The sequence below is a fragment of the Coregonus lavaretus genome (assembly GCF_964263955.1).
Source record: "Coregonus lavaretus genome assembly, contig: HAP1_SCAFFOLD_251, whole genome shotgun sequence".
Taxonomy (NCBI): domain Eukaryota; kingdom Metazoa; phylum Chordata; class Actinopteri; order Salmoniformes; family Salmonidae; genus Coregonus; species Coregonus lavaretus.
In genome coordinates, this window is record NW_028166533.1 from 456,582 (window position 1) to 482,492 (window position 25,911).

General features: G+C 44.6%; 1 protein-coding gene across 1 annotated transcript in view; it reads right to left on the reverse strand.

Annotated features, from left to right (window-relative positions):
- LOC311114584 (synaptojanin-1-like) overlaps positions 1–25,328 on the reverse strand; it is a 99,164-nt gene extending 73,836 nt beyond the window's left edge. Inside the window, exons 1-5 of the mRNA XM_084189825.1 lie at positions 25,273–25,328; positions 16,650–16,809; positions 12,723–12,809; positions 9,333–9,600; positions 7,200–7,425 (exon numbers count right to left, since the gene is read on the reverse strand). Coding sequence (XP_084045951.1) covers positions 7,200–7,425; positions 9,333–9,600; positions 12,723–12,809; positions 16,650–16,773 — 705 coding nt within the window. The 5' untranslated portion in view covers positions 16,774–16,809; positions 25,273–25,328. The remainder of the gene's footprint in view (positions 1–7,199; positions 7,426–9,332; positions 9,601–12,722; positions 12,810–16,649; positions 16,810–25,272) is intronic.
- Positions 25,329–25,911: the final 583 nt, after the last annotated feature.

The following is a 25,911-nucleotide window of genomic DNA, read 5'->3' on the forward strand; positions in this document are numbered from 1 at the left end:
CTGAAAGAGGTTCAGTTGAAGGAGATTGATGCTGACGTCGAACTTCTGATTGGCGTAAATGCTCCAAAGGCAATGGAACCCTGGCAAATCATAAATAGCCAAGGCAACGGACCGTATGCAGTGAAAACCCTCTTTGGATGGGTGATGAATGGTCCTCTCAACAGTAGTACCATGGCAGAAGAATCCGGGCGTCCTACGGTGATGGCCAATCGTATCTCAATGGCCGACCTGGGGGTTCTTCTTGTAAATCAGTACAACCATGACTTCCCTGAGAGAGAGTATGAAGAGAAAAGTGAGATGTCAGCTGAGGATCGTAGGTTTATGGAGATAGTATCAAGCTCCATAACCCTCAAAGACCATCACTACTACTTACCGTTGCCCTTTCGCAACAAAGATGTAGTCCTGCCAAACAACCGTGACATGGCAAAGCAGCGGGCTCTAAATATTATCAGGAAGTTCAAGAAGGACAAAGGTTACGCTGCAGAGTACAAAGGCTTCATGGAAGAGATGATAACAAAAGGTTACGCCGAGAAGGTACCACAAGAACAGCTCCTCAGAGAGAAAGGCAAGGTATGGTACATACCACACCATGGCGTTCACCATAAGCGCAAAGGAACGATACGAGTGGTGTTTGACTGTTCATCATCCTATAAAGGTACATCTCTTAACAGTGAACTCCTTCAAGGCCCTGACCTGGCAAACACGCTTATAGGAGTCTTGCTAAGATTTCGGCAAGAGCACATTGCCATGATGGCAGACATCGAAGGAATGTTCCATCAAGTACGTGTCCATGAAGATGACTTAGACTTCCTGCGATTCCTATGGTGGCCGGATGGTGATACTAACCAAAGATTGGAGGAGTACAGAATGACAGTACATCTTTTCGGTGCTATATCCTCTCCAAGTTGTGCAAACTTTGCACTGCGAAAGACTGCAGAAGACAACTGTGAGGGGTACGATGAAGAGGTGATTCAAACAGTCAAGTCCAACTTCTATGTTGATGACTGCCTCAAGTCAGTGGCCACAGAAGAACAAGCCATAGCTCTCACAAGAAACCTCAGGGATGTGTGCTCTCAAGGTGGGTTCAAATTGACCAAGTGGGTCAGCAACAGCCGCACTGTACTAGCTTCTATCCCTGATGAACACAAAGCCAAGCAGATAAAAGAACTGGACCTGGACAGAGAAAAGCTGCCTGTTGAAAGAGCACTTGGAATCCGATGGAACATTGAAAGGGATGTGTTTACCTTCCAGGTCACTGTCAAGAACAGACCCCTTACAAGAAGAGGTATTCTCTCAACTGTCAGCTCTATTTATGATCCATTAGGTTTCCTCGCCCCATTCGTATTAAAGGCAAAGCAAATTCTTCAAGTGCTCTGCAAGCTAAAGTGTGGATGGGACGAAGTCATCCCTGAAGAACACTCTATTTCATGGAAGAGATGGCTCTCAGAGCTGGACCAGCTCTCCAGATTCCAGATCAACAGGTGTATGATGCCGGAGAACTTTGGTCAAATCAAGACCGCACAGCTGCATCACTTCGGTGATGCAAGTGAACAAGGTTATGGCACGGCAAGCTACCTTAGGTTCACAAACGTTATGGAAAAGGTCCACATCGCATTCATACTGGGGAAATCAAGGGTGACTCCACTCAAGCAGATGACGATCCCCAGACTGGAACTTGCTGCAGCAACATTGGCAGTGCGAGTGGACAGGATGTTAAGGTTGGAGCTCCAGATTGAACTTGAAGTCAACTTTCTGGACAGACAGCCAGTCGGTGCTAAAATACATCCGCAACGATACCAAGAGATTCCATACTTTTGTGGCTAATAGGGTTGCTATGATCCGTGACCTATCGAAAGCAAAACAGTGGAGGTATTTGAACTCCAAACACAACCCAGCCGATGATGCCTCAAGAGGATTACATGTTGAAACTTTCCTGAACTCAAAGAGATGGCGCAAAGGACCAGAATTCCTGGAGAAAACAGAAACACAATGGCCGAAAGTCCCCGAGGAGCTTGGCTCCATCCCTCCAGATGATCCAGAGGTGAGAAAAGACGTCATCGTAAACAGTACATGTGTGGAAGAAAAGAGTCCGACCAGCAAACTGATTGAGTACTATTCAACATGGAACAGCTTGAAGAAAGCAGTTGCCTGGATGCTGAAACTGAAGAGACTTCTACTACAGTTAAGCCAGAAAAGGAAAGTTCTCACCCAAACTGATCCAGGATCAGATCAGAGTCTGACAAACTCACTGAAGGAACAAATTGACAAGTTCAAACTGACGTTTGGAAAAGAAAGTCTGTCTGTAGATGACCTAGATGAAGCAGAAAAGGTCATCATTCGATTTGAGCAACGACAGCACTTTAAACAAGAAATTGCACTAGTTGTAAAAGGAAAACAATGTGCCAAGAGAAGCGGCTCAATCTGTAAGCTTGATCCAATAGTTGACAATGGCATTCTGAGAGTAGGAGGAAGGTTAAGCAAAGCTGCTATGCCTACGGAACTAAAGAATCCTATGATCCTGCCCAAAGACTCCTACATCTCCAGACTGATCTTACTCCACATCCATGAGCAGGTTGGCCACTCTGGGAGAGGTCACATGCTTTCTAGACTTCGCCAGCGATATTGGATACCCTGTGCCAACTCCTTAGCAAGGAAGATCCTTAAGAGCTGTGTCTTCTGCAGGCGGATGCAAGCTAGAGCTGGGGAACAGAAGATGGCTGACCTTCCACAAGATCGGGTAGCACCTGATTTGCCGCCTTTCACCCATGTGGGCATAGATTACTTTGGCCCCATAGAGGTGAAGCGAGGCCGCGTTCATGTGAAGCGGTATGGTGTGATCTTTACTTGCCTTGTGAGTCGAGCTGTCCATCTAGAAGTTGCTAGTTATCTGGATACTGATTCCTGCATCAATGCCCTGCGCAGGTTCATCTGTCGAAGGGGCCCAGTAACAAGTATCAGAACAGACAATGGCACCAACTTTGTTGGAACACACAGAGAGCTAGGAGAAGCTCTGAAAGAGCTGGATCACAACAAGATTCAAAATAAATTACTGAAGGAAGGAGTGACATGGTCATTCAACCCTCCCTCTGGAGCCCACCATGGGGGGGTATGGGAGAGGTTGATCCGACTGGTGAAAAAGATCCTCTATTCAGTCCTTAAAGAGCAAGTACTGGATGATGAGGCTTTGCAGACAGCCTTGTGTGAAGTTGAGGCGATTATGAACGACAGACCAATCACTACTGTAACAAATGACCCTAACGATCTAGAACCCCTGACTCCGAACCATCTGCTTCATCTGAAAGCAAAGCCAGTCCTGCCACCAGGACTATTCCAGAGAAGTGACCTATACTCACGAAGGAGATGGAAGCAAGTACAATATATCACTGACCTCTTCTGGAAGAGATGGATCAGGGAGTATCTTCCACTTATGCAGGAGCGGAACAAGTGGAACAAAACTAAGAGAAACTTCAGTCCTGGTGACCTTGTGGTCATCGTCGATGACACCGCCCCAAGGAACTCTTGGCTAATGGGGCGTGTGGTGAAGGCTTTGCCAGGGGCCAAAGGTCTTGTCCGGAGCGTCATGGTTAAGACTAAGACCAATATCCTACAGAGACCTATCAATAAACTCTGTCTGCTCCTTGAGGCGACGAAGTGAGACACACACACACACACACACACAGTGCTCCATCTTTGAATCACGTGCACCTCTGATTCGTTGATGTCGTACTCTTACATTCTTTGATGTCATACATTTTGTGGACGTCAAACTCTTGACATTTTTTGGAAGTTGAACACCTTTACACTTCAACTCAGACTGAGATCTATGGACTATTTTCCTATATGGCACCTTGTATATTTGTATATAGCTATGAACTGTAATGGTGCTCTGGTATAGAATGTTTTTGTATTGGCTCTACGTTTGAATATTAAGTAATTGTTGTGCATTCAGTGCAGTCAACAATTAGGGGCCGGTATGTTAGAGCCGATTTGGGCATATTTTGTATAAAAGACTGAACATACTGAGCTCCATGTACATTTGTGTAAATATATTAAATATTAATGTATATGATGAAATATTAGGTACGTACCTTTATGATTTATTTACCGGATTGAGATATATTCATTTGTTATTAGTGTAACTCAGTTTTTGGCCCCCCCTCCTGCCCATTCATTGTACTGTGTTAATTGTGTTAGTATAAAGGCAGGAAGTTGGGCCTTCGGGGGGAGGAGTCCTTGCTAGATGCGGGAGCGGTATAGTTTTTTGACCATATAGACATACAGAAATACAGACAGACAGGTCATATTATATTATGTATTTGCATTTCAAGTAATCTCTGCTTTAAGTTGATTGGAGAATACCTTTTTGTTAGATAAGAAGAATAAACATTTTTGTTGCACTATATCCCTGGATCTCATTGAATGTTTGGCCGTTTGGAAACGTTGAGTGTGGACTGTATGCGTCCGAAACAACCCCGCTTCAGGCTAGGGCAGTGGCTATGGTAAAGAGGAAAGGAAGCCACTACATAGTTGAATGTGCTGACAACAAAATCACACAAAAATTATCAATGGAAATCAAATGTATCAGTGCGAGATCCTTGGTGGATCTGGATTTGGAGTCACACTCAAAATTAAAGTGGAAAACCACACTACAGGCTGATCCAACTTTGATGTAATGTCCTTAAAACAAGTCAAAATGAGGCTCAGTAGTGTGTGTGGCTTCCACGTGCCTGTATGACCTCCCTACAACGCCTGGGCATGCTCCTGATGAGGTGGCGGATGGTCTCCTGAGGGATCTCCTCCCAGACCTGGACTAAAGCATCCGCCAACTCCTGGACAGTCTGTGGTGCAACGTGGCGTTGGTGGATGGAGCGAGACATGATGTCCCAGATGTGCTCAATTGGATTCAGGTCTGGGGAACGGGCGGGCCAGTCCATAGCATCAATGCCTTCCTCTTGCAGGAAATGCTGACACACTCCATCCACTTGAGGTCTAGCATTGTCTTGCATTAGGAGGAACCCAGGGCTAACCGCACCAGCATATGGTCTCACAAGGGGTCTGAGGATCTCATCTCGGTACCTAATGGCAGTCAGGCTACCTCTGGCGAGCACATGGAGGGCTGTGCGGCCCCCCAAAGAAATGCCACCCCACACCATGACTGACCCACCGCCAAACCGGTCATGCTGGAGGATGTTGCAGGCAGCAGAACGTTCTCCACGGCGTCTCCAGACTCTGTCACATGTGCTCAGTGTGAACCTGCTTTCATCTGTGAAGAGCACAGGGCGCCAGTGGCGAATTTGCCAATCTTGGTGTTCTCTGGCAAATGCCAAACGTCCTGCACGGTGTTGGGCTGTAAGCACAACCCCCACCTGTGGACGTCGGGCCCTCATACCACCCTCATGGAGTCTGTTTCTGACCGTTTGAGCAGACACATGCACATTTGTGGCCTGCTAGAGGTCATTTTGCAGGGCTCTGGCAGTGCTCCTCCTGCTCCTCCTTGCACAAAGGTGGAGGTAGCGGTCCTGCTGCTGGGTTGTTGCCCTCCTACGGCCTCCTCCACGTCTCCTGATGTACTGGCCTGTCTCCTGGTAGCGCCTCCATGCTCTGGACACTACGCTGACAGACACAGCAAACCTTCTTGCCACAGCTCGCATTGATGTGTCATCCTGGATGAGCTGCACTACCTGAGCCACTTGTGTGGGTTGTAGACTCCGTCTCATGCTACCACTAGAGTGAAAGCACCGCCAGCATTCAAAAGTGACCAAAACATCAGCCAGGAAGCATAGGAACTGAGAAGTGGTCTGTGGTCACCAACTGCAAAACCAGTCCTTTATTGGGGGTGTCTTGCTAATTGCCTATAATTTCCACCTGTTGTCTATTCCATTTGCACAACTGCATGTGAAATGTATTGTCAATCAATCAGTGTTGCTTCCTAAGTCACAGAAGTGTGATTGACTTGGAGTTACATTGTGTTGTTTAAGTGTTCCCTTTATTTTTTTGAGCAGTGTATATATGAATACATAGGACACTTAATGTTGGTATTAGGGATGGGTATGATTATTCGAATATCAGAACGGACGTTAGTATTCGATTACTTGGGAGAGTGTACCTTTTTGAAAGGCTTTGTCTAAAATGTAATCATCTAGGTGACATTGCTACATAGCCTACAAGGACAGACCATTTTAATAAAACAACAGTTTAATGACAGTTTTTATGAGTGCACCCCATAAAAAAGACGCACCAGTAGCCTACACACGTTTCACAGGTGTAGCTGGTTGTTAATGTCGGTCGATCACAGCGGCGCTACAGTCAGAGGTGCCAAAAACATACCACCGCACCAACAGTAGTCTACACCTCCTAGTTACCATACCATACCACCGCACCAACAGTAGTCTACACCTCCTAGTTACCTAGTTACCTTACATACAGTACACCACCAGTACAGTCTCCCTGCACCAACAGTAGTCTACACCTCCTAGTTACCTAGTTACCTTACATACAGTACACCACCAGTACAGTCTCCCTGCACCAACAGTAGTCTACACCTCCTAGTTACCTAGTTACCTTACATACAGTACACCACCAGTACAGTCTCCCTGCACCAACAGTAGTCTACACCTCCTAGTTACCTAGTTACCATAACATACAGTACACCACCAGTACAGTCTCCCTGCACCAACAGTAGTCTACACCTCCTAGTTACCATACCATACCACTGCACCAACAGTAGTCTACACCTCCTAGTTACCTAGTTACCATAACATACAGTACACCACCAGTACAGTCTCCCTGCACCAACAGTAGTCTACACCTCCTAGTTACCTAGTTACCATAACATACAGTACACCACCAGTACAGTCTCCCTGCACCAACAGTAGTCTACACCTCCTAGTTACCTAGTTACCTTACATACAGTACACCACCAGTACAGTCTCCCTGCACCAACAGTAGTCTACACCTCCTAGTTACCATAACATACAGTCCATTTTATTTGACCCATCTTATTCAACCTTGATAAACCAGGAAGTTCTACTGAGATGAAACATCTATTTCCCAAATGGAGACATTATCCTCCCACAACTTCTCCAAAACACACCCATGCCCCTCCCTCCCTCCCTCCCTCCCATCACCTCCCTCCCTCCCTCCCATCACCTCCCTCCCTCTCTCCCTCCCTCCCTCCCTCCCTCTCTCCCTCTCTCTACCTGTTCAGTCTCTACGAAGTTGGCCACCTGTCCGTCATCGTTGGCCCCTCGGACGTTGAAGCGTGTCCCGGCCCTCTCTGAGCTGAGGCGGGAGATGACGCAGGCCTTGGCCTGTTTGTGACCTGCGTAGATAGTCCTGATCTCCACCCCGCCACACATCAACCTCAACAACCAGTCATCACAGTTCACACCATAGTGCTTCAGGTGAAGGTGAAGGGACTGGTTCCTAAGTGGAGACAAGACACATGTCAGCCTCTACACACAGGTTAATGTCATGAGAGCCATGATGCACTAAGCACAACACCAGCGGCAGTAGATCAGCCGCAATATGAGACGGCATATGAGGTGCAATATGAGCATTAGGATTATGAGGTGCAATATGAGCATTAGGATTATGAGATGCAATATGAGCATTAGGACTATGAGGTGCAATATGAGCATTAGGACTATGAGGTGCAATATGAGCATTAGGACTATGAGGTGCAATATGAGCATTAGGATTATGAGGTGCAATATGAGCATTAGGATTATGAGGTGCAATATGAGCATTAGGATTATGAGGTGCAATATGAGCATTAGGATTATGAGGTGCAATATGAGCATTAGGATTATGAGGTGCAATATGAGCTAGGATTATGAGGTGCAATATGAGCATTAGGATTATGAGGTGCAATATGAGCATTAGGATTATGAGGTGCAATATGAGCATTAGGATTATGAGGTGCAATATGAGCATTAGGATTATGAGGTGCAATATGAGCATTAGGATTATGAGGTGCAATATGAGCATTAGGATTATGAGGTGCAATATGAGCATTAGGACTATGAGGTGCAATATGAGCATTAGGACTATGAGGTGCAATATGAGCATTAGGATTATGAGGTGCAATATGAGCATTAGGATTATGAGGTGCAATATGAGCATTAGGATTATGAGGTGCAATATGAGCATTAGGATTATGAGGTGCAATATGAGCATTAGGATTATGAGGTGCAATATGAGCTAGGATTATGAGGTGCAATATGAGCATTAGGATTATGAGGTGCAATATGAGCATTAGGATTATGAGGTGCAATATGAGCATTAGGATTATGAGGTGCAATATGAGCATTAGGATTATGAGGTGCAATATGAGCATTAGGATTATGAGGTGCAATATGAGCATTAGGATTATGAGGTGCAATATGAGCATTAGGATTATGAGGTGCAATATGAGCATTAGGATTATGAGGTACAATATGAGCATTAGGACTATGAGGTGCAATATGAGCATTAGGATTATGAGGTGCAATATGAGCATTAGGATTATGAGGTGCAATATGAGCATTAGGATTATGAGGTGCAATATGAGCATTAGGATTATGAGGTGCAATATGAGCATTAGGATTATGAGGTGCAATATGAACATTAGGATTATGAGGTGCAATATGAGCATTAGGATTATGAGGTGCAATATGAGCATTAGGACTAGGTAGACCAGGTAAGGACTAGGTAGGACCAGGTAAGGACTAGGTAGACCAGGTAAGGACTAGGTAGACCAGGTAAGGACTAGGTAGGACCAGGTAAGGACTAGGTAGGACCAGGTAAGGACTAGGTAGACCAGGTAAGGACTAGGTAGACCAGGTAAGGACTAGGTAAGGATTACGTATGGACTAGGTAGACCAGGTAAGGACTAGGTAGACCAGGTAAGGACTAGGTAGACCAGGTAAGGACTAGGTAGACCAGGTAAGGACTAGGTAGGACCAGGTAAGGACTAGGTAGACCAGGTAAGGACTAGGTAGACCAGGTAAGGACTAGGTAGACCAGGTAAGGACTAGGTAGACCAGGTAAGGACTAGGTAGGACCAGGTAAGGACTAGGTAGACCAGGTAAGGACTAGGTAGACCAGGTAAGGACTAGGTAGACCAGGTAAGGACTAGGTATGGACTAGTAAGACTTCATACTCTGAATAACTTTCAGCAAATCACTTTTCTGAGTCCCAGATTCACTTTCATTTTGATTCCCTGAATCACTTTAATATTGTGAGTATAAAAAGTGAATTGTCCCCACCAGAAGAAGTGGTTAGTATATATAATGTGTCCCACTCCCCACCAGAAGAAGTGGTTAGTATATATAATGTATCCTAATCCCCACCAGAAGAAGCGGTTGTCTGTGCTGTCCTCCTTGATCCGGCGGTGGGCGTTGAGGCTGAGGTCCATGCTGATGCCGCTGGCGGACCAGGCGAAGTAAAAGTTCCCAGAGTTCAGGACCTTCCTAACGTCAGCGATGCGGTCCTCGTCACTCGGGTCGTTCTTCAGAGAGACAAACTCTGTAGACGTGACCCGGAACACCTCAGAGTCCTGCACTTTCCCTACGGAGCTACAGCCTGATGCTACCACCAAGCTGTGGAGCATGGAATCACCTAGAGAGAGGGAGGAGGAGGAGAGAAAAGGAGATGGAGGAGAGGTGGGAGGGGAGGATGGAGAGTAGAGGAGAGAAGGAGAGGAGAGGATGAAGGGAGGAGAGAGGAGGAGGAAGAGGGGAGGAGACGAGGAAGAAGGAGAGGAGACGAGGAGGGGTAGAGGAGGGGGTTGAAGGATAAGACAGAGAAAATGAGGAAGTGAAGGAGGAGGTAAAAACATGGGAGATGGCAGAAGGGAAAAGATAAGAGGGAGAGATAGAGGGAGAGGGAGAGAAATGACCGTGTTAAACCCAGCTCACCACTGGGCTGAGTTAACTGAGCTTGTCGTTTAGCTGCCTTCCTTCAGAATCAGTAAACAGGTAGTGTGATCTGATCTGTAAAACTGGCTTTAATCTGTTTAAAAGCTGAGCTTCCTCCATGTTATCGTAACAGGCAGGCCTTCAAGGTCACGCAGAGGGCAGGAGACAGAGAATCTCTGCAGTCAACAGGCAGGACATACTGTAGACTACAGGCTGCTGAAGAAGGCTCCTTCACAACCCTACAGTTCAACACCATTGTTTTAGCAACCCCCTTTGTAATTGCATTGATTACAACCAGGAAGAAATGTTCTGCATTTGCCATAAGGTCACCCATGCTTTACAGGGCTGGGCAATACGCCCAAAATATCATATCACACTTTTTCAAAAAAATGTACAGTATGGCTGTATTTTATATTTATTAATAATAAAAGTTCTAAATATGCTTTATGAGTAGTTCGTGACCTTAGGGTGGCAACACAAAAAATGATAAGTGATTTCAATTTCTACATTCTGGTTGTTTTATAATGTTCAATTCAACCCAACAATTTTCAGCATTTTCATAAAATGTTATAATTTCCACACTGGGCAAACATCTAGGCCTAGTTTATTGGTGTACTGTTGAAATCATGGAAATAGAATTGCAATTCAATAGTTGTAATACAGTGAGAAGCACCTTGAATACACTGTTGTTTGACTTGACAACTAATTAATAAGCCAGGGAGGAATTATTGTGACAGGGTAGGAACCAAAGTGTTGGTCAGCTTTTCCTAGGGGACCCTATACAATTTTACATTCCCCTTCTTCATGTAGCTAGCTAGCTAACATATTCATGCTTCACCTATTCCTCTCTGATTTAGATGACACCGTTTCACCAACAACATGCTGACCTAGGCCTACGCCAGAGGAGTATACTACGAAGCAAGATCAAGGAGTTAGCCAGCTGACTTGCCTGAATATTCTGAAATCACTTTTTAGTTTTTAGAAAAAGAAAGCTTGAAATGGGCATGGTCTAATTGACTCAGTAACCAAACACACAGATCTAGGTTTAGCTTTTTTTTTTATGAACCAGAAAAATCAACTGTATATTTCTGGTTGTTAAATCAAAGTTTCCCGGCTAACTCATTGATCCTGTTTTGTAGTACACCCCTCAGCACTGGTCATCCAGCTAACTAGCGCTTAGCATTAATGGCTAATGCGATTTATTTTAGCCGCAAATATACACAAACTAAGTGTAATTATGGCCTCCTGTAGCTCAGTTGGTAGAGCATGGCGCTTGCAACGCCAGGGTAGTGGGTTCGATTCCCACGGGGGGCCAGTATGAAAAATGTATGCTCTCACTAACTGTAAGTCGCTCTGGATAAGAGTGTCTCCTAAATGACTAAAATGTAAATGCAGGGCTGTGGGAAGCGGCAGGGGGCGGGGCTGTGGGAAGCGGCAGGGGGCGGGGCTGTGGGAAGCGGCAGGGGGCGGGGCTGTGGGAAGCGGCAGGGGGCGGGGCTGTGGGAAGCGGCAGGGGGCGGGGCTGTGGGAAGCGGCAGGGGGCGGGGCTGTGGGAAGCGGCAGGGGGCAGGGCTGTGGGAAGCGGCAGGGGGGCGGGGCTGTGGGAAGCGGCAGGGGGGCGGGGCTGTGGGAAGCGGCAGGGGGCGGGGCTGTGGGAAGCGGCAGGGGGCGGGGCTGTGGGAAGCGGCAGGGGGCGGGGCTGTGGGAAGCGGCAGGGGGCGGGGCTGTGGGAAGCGGCAGGGGGCGGGGCTGTGGGAAGCGGCAGGGGGCAGGGCTGTGGGAAGCAGCAGGGGGGCAGGGCTGTGGGAAGCGGCAGGGGGCGGGGCTGTGGGAAGCGGCAGGGGGGCGGGGCTGTGGGAAGCGGCAGGGGGCGGGGCTGTGGGAAGCGGCAGGGGGGCGGGGCTGTGGGAAGCGGCAGGGGGGCGGGGCTGTGGGAAGCGGCAGGGGGGCGGGGCTGTGGGAAGCGGCAGGGGGCGGGGCTGTGGGAAGCGGCAGGAGAGACGACTTGCAAGTAGCAAACAGAGTAAACTATAAAAACGGACATTACACGCCGCCGGAGTTGCTTATCACTTATAACAAACGAAACATTAAAATACCGGTATAGAAGGTAAAGTAAAAACCCAAACCGGTCCGTCCATCAATACCGGTATACACTGAGTGTACAAAACATTAAGAACACCTTCCTAATATTGAGTTGCACCCTCCACTTTTGCCCTCAGAACAGCCTCAATTCGTCGGGGCATGGACTCTACAAGGTGTCGAAACCAATGCACAGGGATGCTGGCCAATGTTAACCAATGCTTCCTACAGTTGTGTCAAGTTGGCTGGATGTCCTTTGGGTGGTGGACCATTCTTGATACACACGGGAAACTGCTGAGCGTGAAAAACCCAGCAGCATTGCAGGTCTTGACACAAACCGGTGCGCCTGGCACCTACTACCATACCCCGTTCAAAGGCACTTAAAATCTTTTGTCTTGCCCATTCACCCTCTGAATGGCACACATACACAATCCATGTCCCAAATTTCTCGAGGCTTAAAAACCCTTGAAGTGGATTTAACAAGTGACATAAATAAGGAATCATAGCTTTCACCTGGATTCACCTGGTCAGTCTATGTCATGGAAAGAGCAGGTGTTCTTAATGTTTTGTACACTCAGCGTATAGTAAAATACATTATACTGCCCAGCCCTAATACTTCTCAAAGGGTAGGAGACCCATCCTCGCAGGGATAACATTAGCTCCATGCTAGGTTATATGATTATGCGGTGCAGCATCCAATAGGATGTTTATGGTAATCAGACCCCCCAGGTGTCAGTGACTCACCCAGGTTGAGGCGTAGGACTCCCAGGATCCCATAGGCATCCATCATCTTGGTATATGTGTTCTTAATGGCCTCCTTCTCTGCTGCCGCTGGGGGAGGACAAGAGACAGGACTATCATTATCATGAAGGACAATATAATATAATAATAATATGCCATTTAGCAGACGCTTTTATCCAAAGCGCACTTACAGTCATGCGTGCATACATTTTTTTTGTGTATGGGTGGTCCCGGGGATCAAACCCACTACCTTGGCGTTACAAGCGCCGTGCTCTACCAGCTGAGCTACAGAGGACCACACACTCATAATGTATCGTAACATAGTTACTTTACAAGAACTGGGAAGCACTTACAGTGTCTTCAGAAAGTATTCCCACCCCTTGACTTTTTCCACATTTTGTTGTGTTACAAAGTGGGATTAAAATGGATTTAATTGACATTTTTGTCAACGATCTACACAAAATACTCTAATGTCAAACTGGAAGAAAGATTCTAACATTTGCTTAAAAGATTATGAAAAATAAAACACTACTATATCTTGATTAGATAAGTATTCAACTCCCTGAGTAAATACATTTTAGAAGCACCTTTTGGTAGCAATTACAGCTGTGAGTCTTTCTGGGTAAGTCTCTAAGAGCTTTCCACACCTGGATTGTGCAACATTTTCAAAATTATTCAAGCTCTGTCAAATTGGTTGTTGGTCATTGCTAGACAACCATTGTCAAGTCTTGCCATAGATTTTCAAGTAGATTTAAGTCAAAACTGTAACTCGGCAACAACATTTAATCTCTTCTTGGTGAGCAACTCCAGTGTAGATTTGGCCTTGTGTTTTACATTATTGTTCTGCTGAAAGGTGAATTCATCTCCCAGCGTCTGGTGGAAGGCAGACTGAACCAGGTTTTCTAGAATTTTGCCTGTGCTTAGCTCCATTCCGTTTCTTATTTATCCTGAAAAACTCCCCAGTCCTTAACGACTACAAGCATACCCATAACATGATGCAGCCACCACTATGCTTGAAAACATGGAGAGTGGTACCACAAGGGTGTGTCCTCAGTCCCCTCGTGTACTCCCTGTATACCCACGACTGCGTCGCCTCAAACAGTTCCAACTCCATCATGAAGTCCGCTGACGACACGACAGTAGTAGGCCTGATCACCAACAACGACGAGACGGCCTACAGAGAGGAGGTAGGCACTCTGACGGCGTGGTAAACAACCTCTCCCTCAACGTCAGCAAAACAAAGGAGCTATTGAGGACTTCAGGAGGAACCAGGCTGGGCACGCACCAATCCTAATCAACGGGGCCGCCGTGGAGATGTTTAAAAAAAAACACGTCCAAGTTCCTCGGCATACACATCTCCGAGGAGCTGAAATGGTCAAAACCACACGGAGTGTGAAGAAATGCGGCCTGTCGCCGAGGACCCTCACAGTGTTCTACAGGAGCACCATCGAGAGCATACTGTCGGGCTGCATCACAGCCTGGTACGGCAACTCCACCGCCTCGGACAGCAAGGCACTACAGAGGGTGGTACGTGGTACGCTCAGCTGAACGCACCATCGGGTGCACACTGCCTGCCCTACAGGACACCTACAACACCAGGTGTCGCAGGAAGGCCAAGAAGATCATCGGGGACCGCCGCCACCCGAGCCACGGCCTGTTCTCCTTTCATCACTCAGACGTGGGCAGTACAGGGTCATCATGGCTAAAAATAAGACCGGCCAATAGCGTGTACCCCCAGACCATCAGGCTGCTGAACAGCCACCAATAGTCAGCAACCTGCTCATGTCCTGTACATTTATTACAATATTACTTTAGTGCCTTGTTGCAAACAGGATGCATGTTTTGGAATATTTGTATTCTCTAAAGGCTTCCCTCATTTCACTCTGTCAATCAGGTTAGTATGGTGGAGTAACTACAATGTTGTTGATCCATCCTCCATTTTCTCCTATCACAGCCATTAAACTCTGTAACTGTTTTAATGTCACCATTGGCCTCATGGTGAAATCCCTGAAGGGTTTCCTTACTCTTCAGAAACTGAGTTAGGAAGGACGGCTGCATCTTTGTAGTGACTGGGTGTATTGATACACCATCCAAAGTGTAATTGATAACTTCACCTTGCTCAAAGGGTTATTCAATGTCTGCTTCATCTACCAATATATGCCTTTCTTTGCGAGGCATTGGAAAAACCTCCCAGGTCTTTGTGGTTGAATCTGTGTTTGAAATTCACTGCTCGACTGAGGGACCTTACTGATAATTGTATGTGTGGGGTGCAGAGATGAGGTAGTCATTCAAAAATCAGGTTAAACACTATTATTGTACACAGAGTGAGTCCATGCAACTTATTATGTGACTTGTTAAGCAAATCTTTACTCTTGAACTTATTTAGGCTTGCCATAACAAAGGGGTTGAATACCTATTGACTAAATACATTTTAGCTTTTCATTTTTAATTAATTTGTAAACATTTAGAAAAACATAATTCCACTTTGACATTATGGGGTATTGTCTGTAAGCCAATAACAAAACAAACAAAAAAAACAATTTTAAATTCAGGCTGTAACAACAAAATGTGGTAAAAAATCTAAGGGTGTGAATGTGAATCCTTTCTGTATAATGTAATATGACGTCACCTAAAACAGATACTAAGTAAGTATTTTCCAAGCCACAGGCCAATAGGGGCAGAGAGGGAACTCCATGTGTGGCGATGGATTGATACAGTATAAAGGATTGGATCTCCTGTTTATATGGCGTGAGGTACGAGTACACCCCCTGGACAGATACTGTACAAGAACAACGGTAACATGGTTCATATTAAAGCTGGGTGATACAGACAAAAATCCATATCACGATAAATAGACTGAATTATCAACATTTTCTGAAATACTTTATTAAAATATGCCAATTAGGCAATCTCATTAAATATGTGCATATCGCACAAATCAATGTTTCTGGACACTGGATGAAATCAGCCTAAATATGTTGATTTAATTTTGTTAAGTCACTGCAGGACCGGACTTGTTCAGAGCAGATTGTGGATAAATACTTTTTTTCCGTCTTCCTATTTGTAAAATATTAAAGACGTGTACGTAAAAATGCATTTTTTTTCCAAAGAAAATGTTATCTAGAATAGAAAATGTACAACATATCAACAATTCCCTCTGGCAAAGTCTGGAGAAACACACCAAATGTGGTGAAATGCAGATATTTCTGAAGCTTAGAAAAATGTGTTGGTGTGTGGGAAGAGTGTGACTTTCAGGAAATGGCAGTTCAAGACAAGTACACTGAAATATGAAAACAAAACGCCTATATGGACCCAATCACCATCTCTTCAAAGTAAGTTACTAAATATAGTCCAGTTTGTAACGTTCTCTATGAAATGTGCTTTTAAATTACGTGAAATGATTGGTGTCCATTTTAAAGTTGCCAAAGTTCAAATTACAATGTTGATGACGGTAGTGTGATACACTAAAGCAAATATACATTCATCAAGTTAACATTTTTATTTTTTTAATAAGAATATTAAATTGACCAAAATACCAACAAATCTCAAAATTGATATGTAAAAATGTCATTTCAGCCTTTGGTGCCTGGCCTTAAGATGCATAGATGTCTTTTCAGCACCACCCAGAAATGGACATTATTAATCCTAGTCAGGTGCATTGATAGTAAACAAAACTGGTTGAAGAGACATTTCAACCAGATTTCCTCACTGGGTTTTCCACTGCACTGCAGCAGGACTGTCTCTAGTGTATCTTATGATCTGCATGTTGATGAAATCTCCCTTATGATCAATAAATCAATCAACAAGTCAGTCTATCCAACACAGCACGGTTTAAGGTGGGGAACGTAACTTAAGCATTTTATTAATCTGTGATTGTTTTAAATGAAAGTATCTGTGATAACCAAATTAACCAATCAGGATGCGTCTTACATAGCACGGCGACAGCCCCCGACTCGAACATGAGGCATTCATCTCTGTTCCTGGTTTCCACGATGACGCTGTAAGGGGGCGGGTCCAACTTGTGGTAAATGCGATATCCTTTGCTGAAGGCCATGCTAGATCCAAGATGAGGCTGCCAATGATGTTAAACCTGGAACAAAGGACACAGGAGGAAAGTGTTGACTTGCACTGAATGTGGTTGTTTTATTTACCTTTGTTGAATGCACCGACTGAGTCGCTCTGGATAAGAGCGTCTGCTAAAACGACCAACATTTAAAACGCTAAACGTGTGACGGCTAGCCTATGGACGTGAGAGATACTGTACGTGTGAGCGAAGGAGTCAAGATTTGGACAAAAACGACATCTGCAAAACGCATATCTGCACGGTCTACACTCCTGAGTGTTCGTACTGCTTCGGCTCGGGGACTAACGGTCAGGAAGTCTCCAAGTGTTATAGATCTGAAAGACTTCACCTACAGTTCTGATCTGTGATCATCTCCTCTCAGCGTTACAGCCGGTGGAAAGGCCAAGGGACCACTATACTCTCTGCTGACAGATCCCCACCATCATCATCACCACCATCATCATCATAAAAATAAATAAATGTGTATTTCCAGAGAGGGAACTTCATGTGTAGAGATGGATTGATACAATACACATAACATGTGCAGTATAAAGGATTGGAAGCATTCTATGCATTCACAGGCTATATATATATATATATATATATATATATATATATATATATATATATATATATATATATATATATATATATATATATATATATATATATATATACACACACACATACACTACCGTTCAAAAGTTTGGGGTCACTTAGAAATGTCCTTGTTTTCGAAAGAAAAGCAAAAAAAATTGTCCATTAAAATAACATCAAATTGATCAGAAATACAGTGTAGACATTGTTAATGTTCTAAATGGCTATTGTAGCTGGAAATGGCTGATTTTTAATGGAATATCTACATAGGCATACAGAGGCCCATTATCAGCAACCATCAGTCCTGTGTTCCAATGGCACGTTGTGTTTGCTAATCCAAGTTTATCATTTTAAAAGGCTAATTGATCATTAGAAAACCCGTTTGCAATTATATTAGCACAGTTGAAATTGCCAAGAAACTGAAGATCTCGTACAACGCTGTGTACTACTCCCTTCACAGAACAGCGCAAACTGGCTCTAACCAGAATAGAAAGAGGAGTGGGAGGCCCCGGTGCACAACTGAGCAAGAGGACAAATACATTAGAGTAGTTTGAGAAACAGATGCCTCACAGGTCCTCAACTGGCAGCTTCATTAAATAGTACCCGCAAAACACCAGTCTCAACGTCAACTGTGAAGAGGCGACTCCGAGATGCTGACCTTCTAGGCAGAGTTGCAAAGAAAAAAGCCATATCTCAGACTGGCCAATAAAAAGAAAAGATTAAGATGGGCAAAAGAACACAGACACTGGACTTTTTCTTTGCAACTCTGCCTAGATACAGTGTAGAAAATCTTTAAATTTACCATCTGTAGAAACGATGAGAATAAAAAGGTTCAGAACTTTTGTGAAGCATCACAGCACAGTTGAAAAATATATGACAAATATAAATCAAAACTGGATGTGTTTCAGAGATAGATGGGACGGGTTGAGTGGAGCTGAAGGATGGGACTAAAAATAACAAGATAACTCATGTAAAATATACTGTGTCCGTAAAATGTATATAGTATGTATAAACTGGAAGTAGAAGCCTAAGTGTTGTTGTCCATTAGTTTACTCCAATTAGGGGAGGGGAGGTAGGGTTAGGGGAAAATAAAATGATATTTATTTTATTTTTTTAATTTAAAAATGATGCAGACAATTATATTGATGGATGCCACAATCTGCAATATTAAAGCTGATCTACCCCCTAAAAATTGTCTTGCCTACACTGCATTACACACTGCAATGGATAGGCCCTACACTGCATTACACACTGCAATGGATAGGCTATGCGCTGCTGGGATGGTGTATATTACCTAGGCTACACTGCAATGGATAGGCGTTCCCAATCATAAGCCCCGCCCGGCTCTTGCTGATGTAAACCCTTTTGTGCTGCCTAACCAATGGCTGTATGTGGCACTTCAAAGGCTTCTTCCAAAAATAATGTTTTATTTGACAAACAAATGCAATATCTGTGGGCGCGGATTAGACCTACTGATGTCCTGTTCAGTTAGAGGGAGAGCTTGAAGATGAGGAGGACTGCAGGTAAGCTTGCTACTGCTATAATGGATTTGAATAAAAACAATATGTTTAGTTGCCCATAATGAAGCTATTTATCAGCATTATTGACCTCACAATAAGCCATATTCGAGTAATTTACATAATTTACATGACTATGAAGCAGCAGCCGTGGAGATGGACAGCCCATTGGTGCTGAAAGTAGGCTAATTCGAAAAGGCCTAATTCATTTTAAACAGTCTTCATTTTAATTTGACTTTAGGTTACTAACAACAAGAGGGCTTTGTGTTTGAGCCTATTTCTTCCTATTCAAGATTCAAGAGGTAGGCCTACCTGTTCGACAGACTAAATTATAGTCTACTATCCATAGATTTTGTCCTTCAGTCACCATGCACCCCTTAAATAGCTCAGTGTCAGTGAAGGGCTTGGTGTGTTAAGTGAAAACCAGGGCTCAAATTGAGAGGGTATGCGAGGGTATGCGAGGGTATGCGAGGGTATGCGTTATGCGAGGGTATGCGAGGGTATGCGAGGGTATGCGAGGGTATGCGAGGGTATGCGAGGGTATGCGAGGGTATGCGAGGGTAAATGGCTAAAAGCATAGGCATACCCCTTGTTAGCTTAATATTTTGAAAATAATTAAAATGGACCTGATTATACAAAGTGATCTATAACGGTGCTTTATGCTAGAAACAAGCTGTAAAACGCCAGGAAAAGACGTGACTCGGATGCATATGGGATATCTTTGGTTTGTGTCCTATGACATTGAGGCTGCGCTACAACCTTCTATAGCCAAGGAGACAAAACATTTACTTTTTAGTCATTTAGCAGATGCTCTTATCCAGAGCGACTTACAGTTTAGTTTGTGAGTGCATACATTTTCATACTGGCTCCCCGTGGGAATCGAACCCACAACCCTGGCGTTGCAAACGCCATGCTCTACCCACTGAGCTACAGAGGGCCTATTGACATTGAACATTTCAACTGGCTATTAAACATTAACTCTAAAATCAGTCAGGAGCGAGCCAGGTAGCCTAAGAAGGGAGGAAGATGAATTATTTAGGCTATATTTTTATTAATATTTCAAGGTTATAAATAATAATAATAATATGCCATTTAGCAGACGCTTTTATCCAAAGCGACTTACAGTCATGCGTGCATAATTTTTTTTTGTGTATGGGTGGTCCCGGGGATCGAACCCACTACCTTGGCGTTACAAGCGCCGTGCTCTACCAGCTGAGCTACAGAGGACCACAATCAGACCTCTCTGAAATGTAATTATATATATATAGCCTGCCATTTAAGAAATAGATTGTGAAGCATGTGACAGCTACCGGCTTGTATTTCAACAACACATCAACGACAGCACTTCACCGAAATGCGTATACATTTTCCATTTAGGCTGTATAAAATTAAAATGTCAAAAAATATATATTTATTAGAATTAGATAATTAAAAGAAAAAAGCCTTATTAGGCTATACAATGCCTTTGAATTAACTTCTATAAGCCCAAGTTTGGCCAGTCTTTGCATTCCTAGTTAGTTAATTTAGCCTTGCAGATGCTCTTGTATTGCCAATCACAGTCAACACACATCTATTTTGTAACAACAAATTCATGGCATAAAAATGATAGTTTTCCAAATGAAGTTGCAAGGCGTAACTGATGATATGCGGCTGCTGTGTTTAAAAATAAAAAAATACAAAATAAAAAAGGCTTTTCCTCTAATTCATTTATGATCAGATACTTCTGGAGATGATTGTGGAGATGATTGTGGACTACAGGAAAAAAAAGAGGACTGAGCACGCCCCCATTCTCATCGACGGGGCTGTAGTGGAACAGGTTGAGAGCTTCAAGTTCCTTGGTGTCCACATCACCAACGAACTATCATGGTCCAAACACACCAAGACAGTCGTGAAGAGGGCACGACAAAGCCTATTCCCCCTCAGGAGACTAAAAAGATTTGGCATGGGTCCTCAGATCCTCAAAAAATTCTACAGCTGCACCATCGAGAGCATCCTGACTGGTTGCATCACCGCCTGGTATGGCAACTGCTTGGCCTCTGACCGCAAGGCACTACAGAGGGTAGTGCGTACGGCCCAGTACATCACTGGGGCAAAGCTCCCTGCCATCCAGGACCTCTATACCAGGCGGTGTCAGAGGAAGGCCCTCAAAATTGTCAAAGACTCCAGCCACCCTAGTCATAGACTGTTCTCTCTGCTACCGCACGGCAAGCGGTACCGGAGTGCCAAGTCTAGGTCCAAAAGACTTCTCAACAGCTTCTACCCCCAAGCCATAAGACTCCTGAACAGCTAATCATGGCTACCCGGACTATTTGCACTGCCCCCCCACCCCATCCTTTTTACGCTGCTGCTACTCTGTTAAGTATTTATGCATAGTCACTTTAACTCTACCCACATGTACATATTACCTCAACTACCTCAACTAGCCGGTGCCCCCGCACATTGACTATACTGTATATATAGCCTCCCTACTGTCACTTTATTTTACTGTATATATAGCCTCCCTACTGTCACTTTATTTTACTTCTGCTCTTTTTTTCTCAACACTTTTTTGTTGTTGTTTTATTCTTACTTTTTTGTTTAAAATAAATGCACTGTTGGTTAAGGGCTGTAAGTAAGCATTTCACTGTAATGTCTGCACCGGTTGTATTCGGCGCATGTGACCAATAAAATTTGATTTGATTTGATTTGATTCAGTTGTAACTGGTTCTGTTGCGCTCAATTTTTTTTTACGTTGTTAAGACAACTTTAGCACTGTTCCAAACTGTTCCCCTTTTCTTTTTTTTTAAACAACAGCCTGTATAGAAATCAAAACGTCTCTGGTGCTGCAGTATGCGCTCATTCCTTGTCATGCTCTGATGTGGAATTTTAAAAAAAAGTTTCTGCTATGTCTCTAGTCATGTAAAACAACGTAGAATTGCATGAAATGCGTATATAAAAAGCAATTTTTTTCTCGGACCGCAGATAAGAGGATAGATTGATGCAGTGCTAAGTGCACAATTTGCATACCGCCCCAACAGATCCACAGATGATGCAATCTCTATCGCACTCCACACTGCCCTTTCCCACCTGGACAAGAGGAACACCTACGTGAGAATGCTATTCATTGACTACAGCTCAGCATTCAACACCATAGTGCCCTCTAAGCTCATCACTAAGCTAAGGATCCTGGGACTAAACACCTCCCTCTGCAACTGGATCCTGGACTTCCTGACGGGCCGCCCCCAGGTGGTAAGGGTAGGTAACAACACATCTGCCACACTGATCCTCAACACGGGGGCCCCTCAGGGGTGCGTGCTCAGTCCCCTTCTGTACTCTCTGTTCACCCATGACTGCATGGCCAGGCACGACTCCAACACCATCATTAAGTTTGCCGACGACACAACAGTGGTAGGCCTGATCACCGACAACGATGAGACAGCCTATAGGGAGGAGGTCAGAGATCTGGCCGTGTGGTGCCAGGACAACAACCTCTCCCTCAACGTGACCAAGACAAAGGAGATGATTGTGGACTACAGGAAAAAAAAGAGGACTGAGCACGCCCCCATTCTCATCGACGGGGCTGTAGTGGAACAGGTTGAGAGCTTCAAGTTCCTTGGTGTCCACATCACCAACGAACTATCATGGTCCAAACACACCAAGACAGTCGTGAAGAGGGCACGACAAAGCCTATTCCCCCTCAGGAGACTAAAAAGATTTGGCATGGGTCCTCAGATCCTCAAAAAATTCTACAGCTGCACCATCGAGAGCATCCTGACTGGTTGCATCACCGCCTGGTATGGCAACTGCTTGGCCTCCGACCACAAGGCACTACAGAGGGTAGTGCGTACGGCCCAGTACATCACTGGAGCAAAGCTTCCTGCCATCCAGGACCTCTATACCAGGCGGTGTCAGAGGAAGGCCCTCAAAATTGTCAAAGACTCCAGCCACACTAGTCATAGACTGTTCTCTCTGCTACCGCACGGCAAGCGGTACCGGAGTGCCAAGTCTAGGTCCAAAAGACTTCTCAACAGCTTCTACCCCCAAGCCATAAGACTCCTGAACAGCTAATCATGGCTACCCGGACTATTTGCACTGCCCCCCCACCCCATCCTTTTTACGCTGCTGCTACTCTGTTAAGTATTTATGCATAGTCACTTTAACTCTACCCACATGTACATATTACCTCAACTACCTCAACTAGCCGGTGCCCCCGCACATTGACTCTGCAACGGTACCCCCCTGTATATATAGCCTCCCTACTGTCACTTTATTTTACTTCTGCTCTTTTTTTCTCAACACTTTTTTTGTTGTTGTTTTATTCTTACTTTTTTTGTTTAAAATAAATGCACTGTTGGTTAAGGGCTGTAAGTAAGCATTTCACTGTAATGTCTGCACCTGTTGTATTCGGCGCATGTGACCAATAAAATTTGATTTGATATCTAAGTCTCTGGTCTGTACTAGGAGTGAGGGTAAATGGTAGGCATGTTCTCTGCTGTGCACTTTGTTTTAATTATTGTTTTGGGTATAGGGGAGGGTTGCTTTTTTTTTTCAAACATTCAGGGAGGGTCAGGTAAAAATATTTCACTGAAGGGAGGGCCATCCATTTACATTTCAGAGAGGTCTGATTTTCTCCAGGTATCCCTAACTATAAATAACATAGTCCCTAAACATTCTGATCTGTTGCATCAGATTCATAGCTTTCATAAGTCATGAAAAGTAAATGTGGACAGTTTATTCTAACATCTTCAAAGTGTGCGGTAAGGACACACGTCGTTGCATCCTCGACTTGCATGTTCTGTTAAGATGAATTACCATAATCTAAATGTGATTTCTGTGGTTGGACGCCCCTAATCAGGTTACGCCCCCGATGCATACGGGGTCCGGTCAAATGTCCGGCGCCACATATTCATAATGGAAACCCTGATATATACACATATTTACAATACAAATAAAGACAAAAACTTCAAGAGTTGAGCAGTTTGATAGATGTTGGCACAAAACTAGAAGCTGCTCTCAGATTTGTATGGGAGTGCTCTGAACCTACGCCCAGAGGTCGTTCAGTGTGTGTGTTAAAAAAATAAAATAAAAAATAAATTAAGTCAAAGGTTATATCTTCTCCCTCCCTCCCTCACTCTTTTTTTTTTTTTTGTAGATGTCATTTATCCTCATCACCACACCTTGCTGTAAATACATTGACAGTGTGTGCATCTGCGATATATCCTGGTGGCGCAGGGACATACAGTGCGGCTGTCAGACATCACACAGCGATGCTGCCGCCTCGGACAGGTATCACAGCCCTACTAATAATAATAATAATAATAATAATATGCCATTTAGCAGACGCTTTTATCCAAAGCGACTTACAGTCGTGCGTGCATACATTTGTATGGGTGGTCCCGGGGATCGAACCCACTACCTTGGCGTTACAAGCGCCGTGCTCTACCAGCTGAGCTACAGAGGACCACAATAAACATGAGCTAACTGGCCATCGCTAGGTTGACTCCCAAAGTATAATACCAACATAAACAACCATTAGCTACACACCGGTAGTACAACATCTTATTACCAATGACTTCCATAACACTATCTGCAATAGCTGAGTGACACATTGCTACATACAGTGTAGGCCTGTTTAGCAGCAAGGTAGATTGATTGCCAAGGCTGCAGTCCGCAAGATACCTGGACGTTACCAGCGACTAGGCCGGGCAGTCCGCAAGATACCTGGACGTTACCAGCGACTAGGCCGGGAAGGAAAGACCAACAAAAAAAAAGAAAAACACAAAAAAAATGTCAGTCACGACTTGTGTCTCGCCTCACCAACTGTATGCCCAAGATGCGCAGCTTTTTGCTATTCCATTGCCCACCACAGATCGGTTTTTAGATCGATGCCTAGTGCTGCATTACGAAGATGACAGCCTCACCCCTAGATTTCAGTAGCTAACACCTCTTGTCACGAAAAAAATTTACGACTTGGCTTGGGGATGATTAGGTGAGCAGCTAGCTAACGTTAGCTAGACTAGCTAGTTAGCTAATGTTAGGCGCGGTGGGAATTCACGCCAGATGGATTTAGTTAGCTAGTAATCACATCAGCAGCTCACATTAATTGATTGAATTTAACAAATTGCTGCAAATAATATTCCAACGTTGTTCTTGCGCATGACAGCTTATGTAGCTAGCCAACATCACCAGCTAAGGAAGGCTAACGTTAGCTATTTCCTCGTATTCATCCCATCGCTTTGAATGGTCGGTGTCGTCGATTTCCTTGAGCAAAGGTTTAGCAACCTGACACGCTCCGAGCAACCAAACTGCAGACTGAATATTGTTGTTCACACCTCTTTTGAAATAATAACCGTTGTTTCATACACCGTAGGAAAATGCAATTTGCTAAACCTCTTACCGTATCTCCCCCCGCCGGGTTTTTCGTCTTACGGTCGCTTCTTCTTCTTAAAATGTGGTATTTGGCGGATCGCATCCAACTGAAAGGTGAAAACACCACCACCTACTGTACTGGAGTGTGAGGCCGGCGTTAATCTACTTCTCTTATCTAGCCTTGTGTTTCCGCCTACTGTTCTGGTGTGTGAATTCATTACACGTTGTGACAGAAAAGGGAAGAAAACTAGCCCTACCAACATTAAAACCTTACCACTATTCCACTACTTGGCCCTATCCAGGCTGCTGAGGGGAGGATGGCTAATAAATGGCTGGAACGGCGCTAACGGAATGGCATCAACACATGGAAACCATGTGTTACATATATTTGATACCATGCCACCGTCTCCGCTCCAGCTATTACCAGAAGCCCGTCCTCCCCAATTAAGGTGCCCCCAACCTACTGTGGCACCTATCTGATCTGACACCAGGTCAGCAGCCTGGGAGGAATGGGCCACCATCATTCAACAAAAACCTCGTAACTCCGCAGGAAAAATCTCGTACGCCTAAGTACTTCTCTGCAGCTGCCACCACAACGTATATTTTCTGTGATTTATGTTCAATTTCTGCGGAACGGTTGATCGCCGTGGCTATGAACGCTAAGAAA